General features: G+C 44.2%; 5 protein-coding genes across 5 annotated transcripts; 1 reads left to right on the forward strand and 4 right to left on the reverse strand.

The window, feature by feature from the left end:
• Positions 1–392: 392 nt before the first annotated feature.
• On the reverse strand, positions 393–3,234 carry I203_105022 (uncharacterized protein; the record flags this gene model as incomplete). Its single annotated transcript, XM_019143396.2, has 5 exons — positions 393–677; positions 738–1,046; positions 1,130–2,574; positions 2,629–3,098; positions 3,152–3,234. 5 exons carry the CDS (start codon positions 3,232–3,234, stop codon positions 393–395), a joined length of 2,592 nt encoding a protein of 863 aa, XP_019006445.2.
• A 625-nt stretch (positions 3,235–3,859) lies between these two features.
• I203_105023 (uncharacterized protein) lies at positions 3,860–5,984 on the forward strand (the record flags this gene model as incomplete). The annotated part of the gene is made up of 7 exons (XM_019143395.1): positions 3,860–4,125; positions 4,188–4,271; positions 4,328–4,431; positions 4,506–4,644; positions 4,718–5,077; positions 5,138–5,420; positions 5,484–5,984. The coding sequence occupies 7 exons, from the start codon at positions 3,860–3,862 to the stop codon at positions 5,982–5,984; spliced, it is 1,737 nt and encodes a 578-aa protein (XP_019006444.1).
• A 250-nt stretch (positions 5,985–6,234) lies between these two features.
• Positions 6,235–7,522, reverse strand: I203_105024 (uncharacterized protein; the record flags this gene model as incomplete). The annotated part of the gene is made up of 7 exons (XM_019143394.1): positions 6,235–6,354; positions 6,441–6,536; positions 6,640–6,719; positions 6,809–6,924; positions 7,027–7,123; positions 7,206–7,296; positions 7,424–7,522. The coding sequence occupies 7 exons, from the start codon at positions 7,520–7,522 to the stop codon at positions 6,235–6,237; spliced, it is 699 nt and encodes a 232-aa protein (XP_019006443.1).
• Positions 7,523–10,259: 2,737 nt separating this feature from the next.
• Positions 10,260–10,796, reverse strand: I203_105025 (uncharacterized protein; the record flags this gene model as incomplete). Its single annotated transcript, XM_019143392.1, has 3 exons — positions 10,260–10,319; positions 10,380–10,544; positions 10,626–10,796. 3 exons carry the CDS (start codon positions 10,794–10,796, stop codon positions 10,260–10,262), a joined length of 396 nt encoding a protein of 131 aa, XP_019006441.1.
• An 88-nt stretch (positions 10,797–10,884) lies between these two features.
• On the reverse strand, positions 10,885–11,454 carry I203_105026 (uncharacterized protein; the record flags this gene model as incomplete). Its single annotated transcript, XM_019143391.1, has 1 exon — positions 10,885–11,454. The coding sequence occupies one exon, from the start codon at positions 11,452–11,454 to the stop codon at positions 10,885–10,887; it is 570 nt and encodes a 189-aa protein (XP_019006440.1).
• Positions 11,455–11,508: the final 54 nt, after the last annotated feature.

The raw sequence follows: 11,508 nt of genomic DNA on the forward strand, positions 1-11,508 counted from the left end.
AGCCCTATATATGGTTAATTATATGAGAATGCAGCTCTCTGTAACTTGCTTTCTCCGATTTAAATGGTTTGTCATTCGTTTCTGGATATCATATGGGAATGTAATCGTTAATTAATCATCATTGCACGAATTTATCTGTCACGCTTTGATTGCCATATAGTCGTCTTGTTTTCACCAAGTCGCTGCTGGTTCACCTGATACTCTACCAATCACCCTTAAGAGTCCGACATGCTGTTTGTGATATCATGTACATGTACAATTAGAACCTATATAACCAAATACGAAAAGATCGAGTAATAAGACAAAATAAAAATCGAGAACCAATTAGACTAAGAAAACATTACGAGCGAAAGGAAATGATCACTATCAAATGACCATCAGACCTACTCGACCTAACCTCTGGTAAAAACCTTCTCAATGACCTTGCCCTGTCCCTCCGAATCAATCAACTTATACCCATTCGTCCTGAACAATTGAGACTTCAAGAAAGGTCCCACATCATAAATTTCCAATTCTTTCGCACGCTTTTCCAGTTGATTCAATTTGATTTGTACTTTTTCAAGATCGGTACCACGTTGTAATCTGTATTGCTGTGATAATTCCTTGACAATTTGTCCAAGTAAGAAAGACAACAGCTCTTCGTGGTCTGTAGCTTGATGCACGTATTTTCGGAATCCCTATCTCACACAATAATCAGTATGTATTCTCCCAGGAAAATCAAGCGACACCAAACTCACCCTTTCAAGAGTCTTCTTGATACTCATCTTCTGGGCATTCACGAAACTTCCCACCGCCACCTGAATTGCCAAATCGATATCATCGCTTCGGACATACTCTCTCAAGTGCATCTTCGCTGAGGCCTCTGACATTCGAATCATCGATTCCAGATGTCTGACTGTGATAGGGAAAGAACCAGTAGCAAGAGATTCTCTTCTGAGATCTGCGTAAAGTCGAGCAAGTTTGTCTTGGTCAAGTTGATGAAGTTTGGGTCGAATGTGTTCCTTAGAGTACATGATATATTTACGAAGTACGTCTTGAGGTATTATCTGTATTATGTGAACAGTAAGCTCAGGTCAAAACGAGAGTGGATTTGTAGTATGGTACGAGAAAAAGGAAATCAAGCACTCACATCAGCATCAACCGAAGTAGTCACGTTGACCTCATCTCTCGCCTCATTGAACTGAGGGTGAGATCTGAGATGCGATCCAACCACAAACTGAGCGAGCATTTCGTCCTGTACAGGGTCCACCGCATCTTTCACTACGCACAACACGTCGAAACGGGACAAGATCGGTTCGGTGAGTTCCACATTCTGTTGGAATGGGATCGTAGGGTTATATCTTCCCCTGATGGGATTCGCAGCTGCTATGATCGCACATCGAGCTTGGAGGGAAGTTACAATACCAGCTTTGGAAATCGAGATAGATTGCTGTTCCATTGCTTCGTGGATGGATGTTCGATCCGCATCGTTCATCTTGTCGAACTCGTCAATCAGACAATGTCCTTTATCCGCTAATACCAATGCTCCACCTTCTAGAGTCCATTCTCGAGTAATCGGATCTTTCCTTACGGATGCGGTCAAACCGACCGCAGAAGCTCCTTGACCAGTAGTGAATACCGCTCGACTTGCTGTTTTCTCGACGTATTTCAGGAATTGGGATTTGGCTGTACCGGGATCACCCAGTAACAAAACGTTTATATCACCTCGAATTCGATGTTTTCGATTGATATCTTTGGGTACACCACCGAATAGAGATAACGCAATAGCAGTCTTGATATCATCGTGACCGTAGATGGAAGGTGCGATCGATTTGACAATTCGCTTGGCGATTCTTTCATCTTTAGCCATTGACCTAATCATCTTCTCATCTTCCTCTGTCAACCTGACAGCAGCGAACAAATCTTCTTTCTTGTTGATGTGATTTGCTTCCAGTACAGTTGAGAATACAGGGAAACCATTCTTGGTGTTGAGCGAAGCATCGAAATTGTTTCGGTAGATACCAGTGACTTCAATTTCTTCTCCAGGTTTAGCCATATCGATCAAATCCCATAAAAGCACAACTTCTCTGTGTCGAGGTAATCGACCAGCGGGTACACTTCCAGGAGATTCTTGTAAAGTCATCTTTTGGTAGTTTCTATAAACGGTTTGTTCCGAGTTGACGCTGAATGGTCCTCTACTTTCACAGGCGGAACAGAAGGAGATCTTCAATTCTTTGTTGGTATCTTGGAAGAAAGGACCCAAAGTCGCACCACATTTACCACAGTCGAATTTGACGTATTTCAATTGGGGGAAAACGCCGGTTCGTCTAGTGACTACACCGCTGACTCTGACAAGACAGTTCAAGTTGGATTGTCGCAGATCACGAAGTGAGAGTGAGGTTGGTAGTTCGGTGATCCGAACATGAATTTCGGAATGGATGTTATCGTACGAGGGGTAGTATAAGAGGATAGCTTCAAGAGCTACTTCGTCGAAAAGAGCCAACATAGGTTGAGGGGAGTTGGCGAGGAAATAGGCTAAGATAGGTCGTGATTGAGCCAAATGCAAGAAAGATACCTCGAGGGATTCAGAGTTGACTGAATCATCCATGATCAGCGTTGTCCCATTTGACGTGATGCCAGTTTACTCACTTTCACCTAAATGCTTGATTCGCTGTCCGTATACAGATTGACCATTTTCATCGACATAGGTCATCAAGAAACTTCTGAAATGCTTTTGAACAGCTCTTCTCACGGAATCAATTGAAACCCATTCAGCGATAGAAGCAGCTTTGACATCACCCAGATGTTCCAACGACATCTCTTCTTCTTCGCCAGCATCATCTTCATCCATCCTCTCGTCATATTGTCTTCTTCTTCGTCGAGTATTGATACCTGCCAGAGGACCTTCACCTAATCCATCCATATCTTCATCATCTGATTGTAAGAAAGCAGGCATATGATCCCTTCTTCCTGCTCTTCTACCTCCTAGTCCTCGATCTCGTCGGTCCATCGCTCTTTCAGCGGCAAGTCGTTCACCTCGAGTCATCTCGGCGACGGAAGATCGATCATCCAGATCCGCTTGGGAGTATGTATCAAGAGCATCGTTGGCATCGTAATCCCTACGGTGCTATATCAGCAAAGCGAGAGATATTGGAGTAGCGGTTTGACTCACTCCATCATTCGCTCATTGAATAGATCCTCTCCATCTTCATCCTCATCATCGTCACCTTCTCTGGCTCTACCCATCTGTCTCATCTCGACCTCAGCGTCGTCTCCTATGTCCGCTTCATCACCAAAGTCAGAGAAAGGTGCGGGCGGAGAGGAAGGTGGAAGTGATGATGGAGGAGGAGAAGAGGAACGGGGACCTGATGGACCGGCAGTGGGTGATCTGGAACGAGAACGTTGACGCTTGGTTCTTGGTTGCGACGAAGGGGGAATAGGTGGTGAAGACTGTTCGGAAGTGTCAGCTGGGCAATCAGCATGCTAAGGTCGATCAGCTTACCATGGTTGATCTGATGTTTCGATGATCCGAGTAGGTCTGTCGAATGAAGAGTGTTAGAAGGAGGTGGACACTGAGATGAGCAATGAGTAGTGGAATTGAGAATATGAATAAATGAGGGAAAAGGAGGGGAAACGCGTGAATCGACACTCACAACCCCTAAGACGCGACGACGCGCCAAACTGACTGAATGCATATATGTGATATCAATTTATCGCACTTTATCCCAGATCCATCTTTGTATATACCACCCATCTAAATTGCCTCGAAGATTAGATACTGTATTATTTTGGTCTGAAAAGTTAAAATGGTCGTAGCCTAAAATCAAAATACACCTCAATCTACCTTGCTCATATACCATTCTACAACCTACAAATCACCATGGCAGACCTCAACTTCCCTCCTTTGGTATTAGCATCGTCCAGCTCAAGTATAGTCGCCGTCGCAGGTGCTATTCTCATCGTTCATGATCTACAAACATCGAAGACCATCTCCTCACCTTCCGTTGATAATAGGGCTCATCAGAATGGGTTCATTCGACATCTAGCGGTCAGTGAAGATGGGAAGATCATAGTCAGCGTCGGGGATGATAAGAGCTTGAAAGTATGGGATGTGGCACAAGACGAGATCGAACTCAGGAGTACTAGGTCAGCTGAGATCTTTCATTCCAATCAAAAGTAAAAAGCTAACGCCGTTCTACTATATTTAGAGGCCTCATCAAGAAAGCTTCGTGTGTTACGTTGTCACCCGAGGGATGTATAATAGTATCAGACAAAGTAGGAGATGTCTACCAGTGAGCTGGCCTGTTGTCCGACCTGTGCAACAAAGCTCACCATCTATGTATCTCAGATACCCCCTAGATCCCATACCATCCGACCCATCAACGTCTAAACCGCCTATGCACGCTATGGTATCCGATCCGACCAAGAATCCAGAATGTGATTACTTACTAGGTAAGCTAATTTGTACATGCTAATTTGTACATGCCGTGCGAGCAGCGGTCCATCAGCTTACTCGAACATGATAGGTCACGTATCAATCCTTACAAGTCACCTGACCACATCCGATTCAAAGCATATCATATCAGCCGACAGGGATGAACATATCAGAGTATCTAGATATCCTAAATCCTTCGTCATGGACAAGGCTCTATTCGGACATGATTCGTGAGTCTGATATCTCATCGCACCTCTAGATCAAAACAGCAATCACTGATATCATATGTCTTCCATTTGGTAGATTCGTCTCCTCTCTCCACATTCCCTCTACGCACCCAAACATTCTCATCTCAGGCGGTGGTGATCCATCATTACGCATATGGGACTGGAAGACCGGATCATCATTATCCAAAGTAGACATATATCCTGCTATCTTACCGCATAGGAAGGTCCGAAGTTACATGAGAAAGAACAGATCGAAAGGCAGGATGAGAAAGACGGATGAAAATGCATCTTCAGCACAGGATGTGGAAGGAGAGGAAGAGACGTTCTACTCTGCTCCTGAGGGATACATCCTACCTTCGGGACAAGGTGTATGTATCAAAAAGATTGATAGTACTGTTGTGGGAGATAAGACGATAGTAGTGTTCTTCTCCGAAGGGTAAGTGAATGATTGAGTGTACCCTATCGGGAAGGAATCTAGCTTATATATGACGAACAGCGCATCCGCCATACATTCCTTCATCTTACCATCCGACCTATCTTCCTCACCCATCGTGCAGACACAGTCTCTCCCATACCCTATACTGGATTTCACATTCTTACCCAACCAAAATGGGAAAATTCTACTATCATTAGATACAGCTTGGGGAGTACTCAAGAAGAACCCTGGACCAGGCATAGAAAGCAGACAGGAGGCCATTCCACGTGATGATCTGACTCAGGAGGAGAAAGAGTCGTTGAATGGCTTCTTCATTGAAATTCAGATAGGAGATAACGGCGAGGTAAGTCATTTGTGTTCACCACAACGGTTTCGCGTCGATTGACAATGCTCTTCTTTCGTATAGCTATCTGAAATGTCTGATAATTTCTTCTCCTCATCGATCATCCCCTCACTGCCTAAAACAGATATAAAAACACTATCCAACCTGAATCTTTACCCCCTAATAAACATCCTGCCCAAATGGCCAGGTTTAGAGGAAGAAGGACTGGAAGGCGGAGACACCCCAACTCCACCAATCGAAGAGGAGGCAGACGGCATTTCACTCGCACCAACATCAATGACAGCACGTACGTTTGGAGGAACCAAGAGGAACTATACCAAGGAAGAATTGACGACGATGAATTCAAAAGTGTTGGGTAGGTTGAAATCCCAGGGAGTAGATATAGGTAATTTATTGGTGCAAAGACAGAAAAAGGCCAAAGAGGATAGGAAGAAGAAGGCCCAGGAGGCTAATGAGAGGTTGAAAGTTCAGGAAGAACAGAGGAAAGTGAAAGCAGAGGAGAAGGAATCAAACAAGAAGAGAAAGACTGTACAGATCAGTGAAGAGGAGATGGGTAATGCTTAACGCGGGTATCTAGAGGGTACTATATGTATATAATGCATTTTGGCATAATTCAGTGCGATGTATAATCCGATGGTGGGGTATATACTGTACTATCTTGGAGATGATAGAAACATATGAACTGAATCTGCGATCAGATCTACCAGTTTTCGCTATCAAGTGTTATTTTAGAATGAGGCAGAACTCTACTTCATGTCCTCAGCATCAGGGGTGATCAAGATGACCGAAGCATCTATCGACTGACATTTCCCGTCTATTCCCTGGGCTTAGTCAGCCCCCTCAGAGTCAAGTCATAAACCACATCCTCGCATCTCTTCAAATCGTATTTGAGGGAATCGAATTTCCGTCTTAGAGCATCGTTTCGAAGGTTGAGCTATCATCAGAACAGAAAAACAAATGAGTTCCTGGATCACTTCCGACATCCATGAGGATAGTAGAGGAGAAATATGGACAGCTTACTAATGAATAACTGGCAAATATGTCATTGACAAAACTCGATATCTTTATAGGCAATTCAAAATTCTGCGAAGTAACGGCATTTACCGATAATCTAGGCTATTCGCGGTACAAATCATTGAATCAGCTACTGGTTGAGATCTTGTGAAAAGGGACAAACCAGCTGGTAAGATGTATTCGAGTTGTAAGAAAAAACACTTACAAGCTCGTTAACAGCCCCTATAACACCTTGCAAGTAATCTTCAGCCGATAATTGAAGCACGCTCGTCGAGTCAGTTTGTACTATTTGACTCTGAATGTTAGCATATCCCTCCCCCTACATCTCTCTTGCGCTTCAGCGACAAGGGAATAAAGGGTATTCGATAACTCACTACCAAGAAGTGTAGATATAGTATGTGAAGGAGTCAATTCATCATGTAATATGAATCTGGCTAGTACAATCGAGGTCGTGAGATTACGCATAGTTGGACCAAGTGCAAATTGGTATCTACCAAAACAATTTACATTAAAGTCAGCTCGGCTGATCTTTCCTGATCTGATTGTGATGACTTAGGTAGGTTTAGAGTATAGGGAGGTGAACTTGACATACCGATAAAATTCATTCTCTGGTATCAGCTTAGCTACGTCCACCCATAGAGGTTGAGTACGGGATATGATGTTGATTGCATTTTGACAGATCTCGGCGTCTATTCCAACACATCATATCAGCCCTAGCCATCACTTGTAGCAGATCAAGAAGAGACCAATGTAGAGATGTAGTTTACATACGTTGTGAGAAAGGGGCTGAATGTAATTTGTTTAATTCCGTAGTAGCTGATCTGGATAGATCGTCAATCGGTTCCATGGATTCTCGGATTTGCTATGAAACACAATCGGACATATCAGCTTGATGGCTCACAATGATCGGTAGCATATATATATATATATATATATAGCTCTATTTGAGGCGTACTAAACATGAGTATATCCATCTTCAATTTACTCACCTTTTTGAGATTCTGATCATTCTCCAATAATTCGATAGCGGAAGATAATGTCTCGCTGACTGTTTGAGCTCGAGAGGAGGACGCTGTCTCTACTGACATTGTGTACGCAAATAAGATATCCTTCTGATGGGGCTAGATGTACAAGAGATGTGTGCAGCAAGTGATAATGGGATTACTCGCAGAGAAGAGAGAGAGAGAGAGAGATGCACCAGAAAGACACTACTTGAAGTGAGGTCAACGATCGGTTCCCAACTTTTTTATTCACTCTCAATATCTGGTGATGTCACGATATTCCAACACTATACAGCTTCGAACGTACAACTTCGAACGAGAGATGGACAGGAACGGACATCAAAGTGGATGTGATCTTAGCATACGCATACGCATACAATGGTAAAGAAGAATTGAAAAGTCTGTAGACCAAGACCGGCTTGACAAAGGCCACCTGTATTTGTGATCTCTGCTGGGAAAGCTCAAGCGCCACCAGCGATCGGTATTCTCAATAGCTCGTTGACATTCTACATACATATAATTTACGGATCCAGAGCATTCAATCGCCATGACGCATGCAGTATGTGTATCTGCATACTTCGATTGGTAGTGGCAGGAGCGCTCGGACCGCCAGATCTGAACGGCCGAAAAGGAAAGAGAATGACCGAAATACTGATTTTCAAGGAATGAATCAATTCTGAGTTTTTGATTCTCTTCCTTTTTGCTTTCAGTACACCACAACGCAAGTAAGACCGTGAAGATGGATCGACTAGATGATGACACTTTCATCTCGATATTCCAGCACCTCCCAGCCAAAGATATCATCGCCTGCTCCCAAATATGCAGGAAGATGAACGGGGTTATCCGAAACTCATCAATAATCTAACTTACCTTGTATCAGCATCTATATCCACCACCCGAATACATGAAACACAAGGGAAGCTACGAGAATAGAAATTTTTTATCCTCACGAGAGGAATTAGAACGAATGATCGGTAGGGAACGCAACCTCACTCGAGTATGACGCTGATCGACCAAACAGCCATCCCACGACAGACCTCGATATCCTCATGGTCTACGACTTGCCGAGCCTCACAGCTTCTGATGCTGATGGTAAACATCCTCCAAACATCATATTGCGAATCCCTATGCTGGCCGAAGATCTCCCAAAATCTATCGGGAATGAGTTAACAAAATCGAATGATCCGAGGCCGAGACTCGGTGTATCCTGGCCCTCAAATGGTAGCAACGGAACGAGCGATCTGCTCCATCTGGCAGTAGACAGAACTGCATGGAACCCGGCACATTGGGGCGGACACAAAGCCCTATCGATCTCGCTCCCTTACTTCGAGATCAGGAAGTGGCTTCAATCAAATGCCAGCTATGCGGCTCAGAGCACTGATGGAAAGAGATACAACATTAATGATCAAACAATCATTGAAGCAACCGAATGGACGAAACAAACTCATTGCGCGTTCATGATTAACAGGCCTCGTTACATATCGGGTTGTCATTATGGATCAAGGTTGGTGTTGTGCGAGAACATGCACGACAGAAAACTAGATGCCGAAGGAATTGCTCAAGAAGGGACCAACGCAGATCCTATGGGACCGAGACGATATCACATCACTTGCAGAGATTATAACAGTTGTAAAGTCAAGCACAACTTGTCAAAGTCCGAATCCGAGCTTGGTGGTCTGAAGTCAATAAAGAATGTGCCATCTGATTTTCCGGTAAGAACACAAGTAAGTGATCATGATCTTCGTCTAGTAAGCAGCTGATATTGACCTTGAATGAGTAAAGCAGAATCGACCAGAATCGATTGACTATGAATTGAGCATGTCACTTGCCGATGAGGAGGGCTTATCGTACATTCAGTCTCAGTGCTTTTTCGATTTGCCGAGACGAGAGCCTTCAGACTTACCGGATTATCACATGAATACCTTTTCTTCACTGGGGAGAAACTCTATATCGAAGATTATGTGAGTGTTGTCGACATAGTACGTTGACTGCGAGCTTATATAGATGATGATAGAATGGCTGGGTTGACATGCTCGACTTTGCTGCGTGATTCCAATTGTCGACCTGGGGGATACAGGTGCTGACTAAATGACAATCAAGGGATGTGTGTGATGGGAAGTATCATGAACAGTGTGTATCGAGATAGGATTGTTCGATGGAGTGGAACAGAAAGTGTTCATGGGTTCAGCCTTGTGCTTGACACAAAGTATGTGTATGCTATAGATAAGATAATTAAGCATAATTTCCCTAATTCAATGAGATGCACTGATCAGACATCTTGGGAATCACCTTTCCTATGTAAATTAGGTATGAAACGTTCCCAGTTGGATTCATGTCCATTGCAGATACCGAAGAGTCACTTGACATTCGATAAATCTACTCGATCCAAGGTCTCATCCTCGACAGAAGCTCTTGGGGCAGTCTGCTATCGAGGGCATGACACCTTTCCAGGTCATTACATAGAGCCGATACACTACCATGGTGATGTGATTATAGTGGAGTACGAGGTGAGTCAGCAACACCAAGTGTCTATCTATCCCCATATTATAGATAGCTAACTATGTGAGTTATTTCATGTAGGACTCCATAATAGATGTGTGGCCCATCGTATAGTGACGATGCGCACATGAAAGCCTTCGTGATACTTCATATGACAATGTGCGCCGTTTTGGAAGAATTTGAACAGGATATGGATTAGAATTGGACAATATCCAGACTGGGACGCAAGCGGCGAAGCTTTCATTTGAGACGAATACATATTTCATGACACGGTGCATGAATACGTGATGCAGGAAGCTCCATACTTTTAGACTTTCATTATAATTCAGTCTGAGTATCCACCATTCTTATGCTCATACAGCGTCCAGATATCGACTGTCGAATCCTTTCAGATCCATTGTGTGAATCAGTCTTTCGCTCGAAGAGTACTCAATAGCATACTTACTTGGTATTGCACCATGATCTTCCCGGCGTGGTAGTGGATAGCGTCGACATTCTTGTCGGACCAAAACTTATAGCTTCCGAACGAACGCGTCGCTCCAAGAGCTTCGTCAGTCGATGGTACGACTGTGCGAATGGAGCTACGGAATGTTGTGTCGTCCCCAGCTACCTGTGTTACGAATTGTCAGTAAGTGTGATCTGTCAGCCACACCACGTGAATACATATAGTACGACATCGAGCCTGACATACTTTCGAACATTCTATGCGTTTTAAAAGTTTCAATGATACTCCTAAGCCCCCCAGTCCGTATCCAAGCGGGGGATGAGATCTCGTGATTCCACAGGCGAAGTTCCACAAGTTGATACCGACATCACCGCTGACGACCTCCTCATGAGATTCCCAATCGTAATAACCGTTCATGGACTCAACATACGTTATGAGGTTCGAACCGAAAGAGGGACAACCTGGTTGTCCTGAAGATACGGGGTCTAGGGTCCAGAACGAGTATCTACACCAATATCGAGGATGGATCATTATCGGGTGAGTTGTCGTTGACGATGATGAGATTTCTGCCAAGATCGACTAGCAATGTTCGATATTCGGGACGGAAGGAAACCCTGAAGACTATTTTTCTGGCCTCTTGGGTTGACTCCGGGGAAGTTTGCAGTGGTCTGAGCTCAAACAAGAAATACTTGCCATCTGAATCAGGCTGTTGACCTTCCACATCTATAGCTCGATCGTTTAACCCGACGGCCATGTAATCATCGTGAATGCACAGGATCGTCCGACCTTCCCCTAATTCGTATTCTGATCGAACGGGTCGGAAATCTTGGAAGGCCTGCTGTTCTCTGAGAAGGCTGACCAGTTGATCATGTGCGGATTGTGTCGTATTGGACTTGACAGGAAGGTCATGCGGAAGAGCACCGTGGTACAGACACCGATGAAGTTTGAGCTGGATGACGATCGAGGTGGTGACGATACTATTGATCCTTTTGCAGGTGGATGCGCAAGCAATGATATCTCGAGGAGTCAGTCTTGCGAGGCAGATCTCGAGCAGATCATCCGGTAGTTGCAGCATACTGAAGAGGCGCAATAGCTTCGTGAGGGTGGTAGAGAGCAGGAAAGTCAGAGT

Source organism: Kwoniella mangroviensis (genome assembly GCF_000507465.2).
Source record: "Kwoniella mangroviensis CBS 8507 chromosome 1 map unlocalized Ctg01, whole genome shotgun sequence".
NCBI classification, from domain to species: Eukaryota; Fungi; Basidiomycota; class Tremellomycetes; order Tremellales; family Cryptococcaceae; genus Kwoniella; species Kwoniella mangrovensis.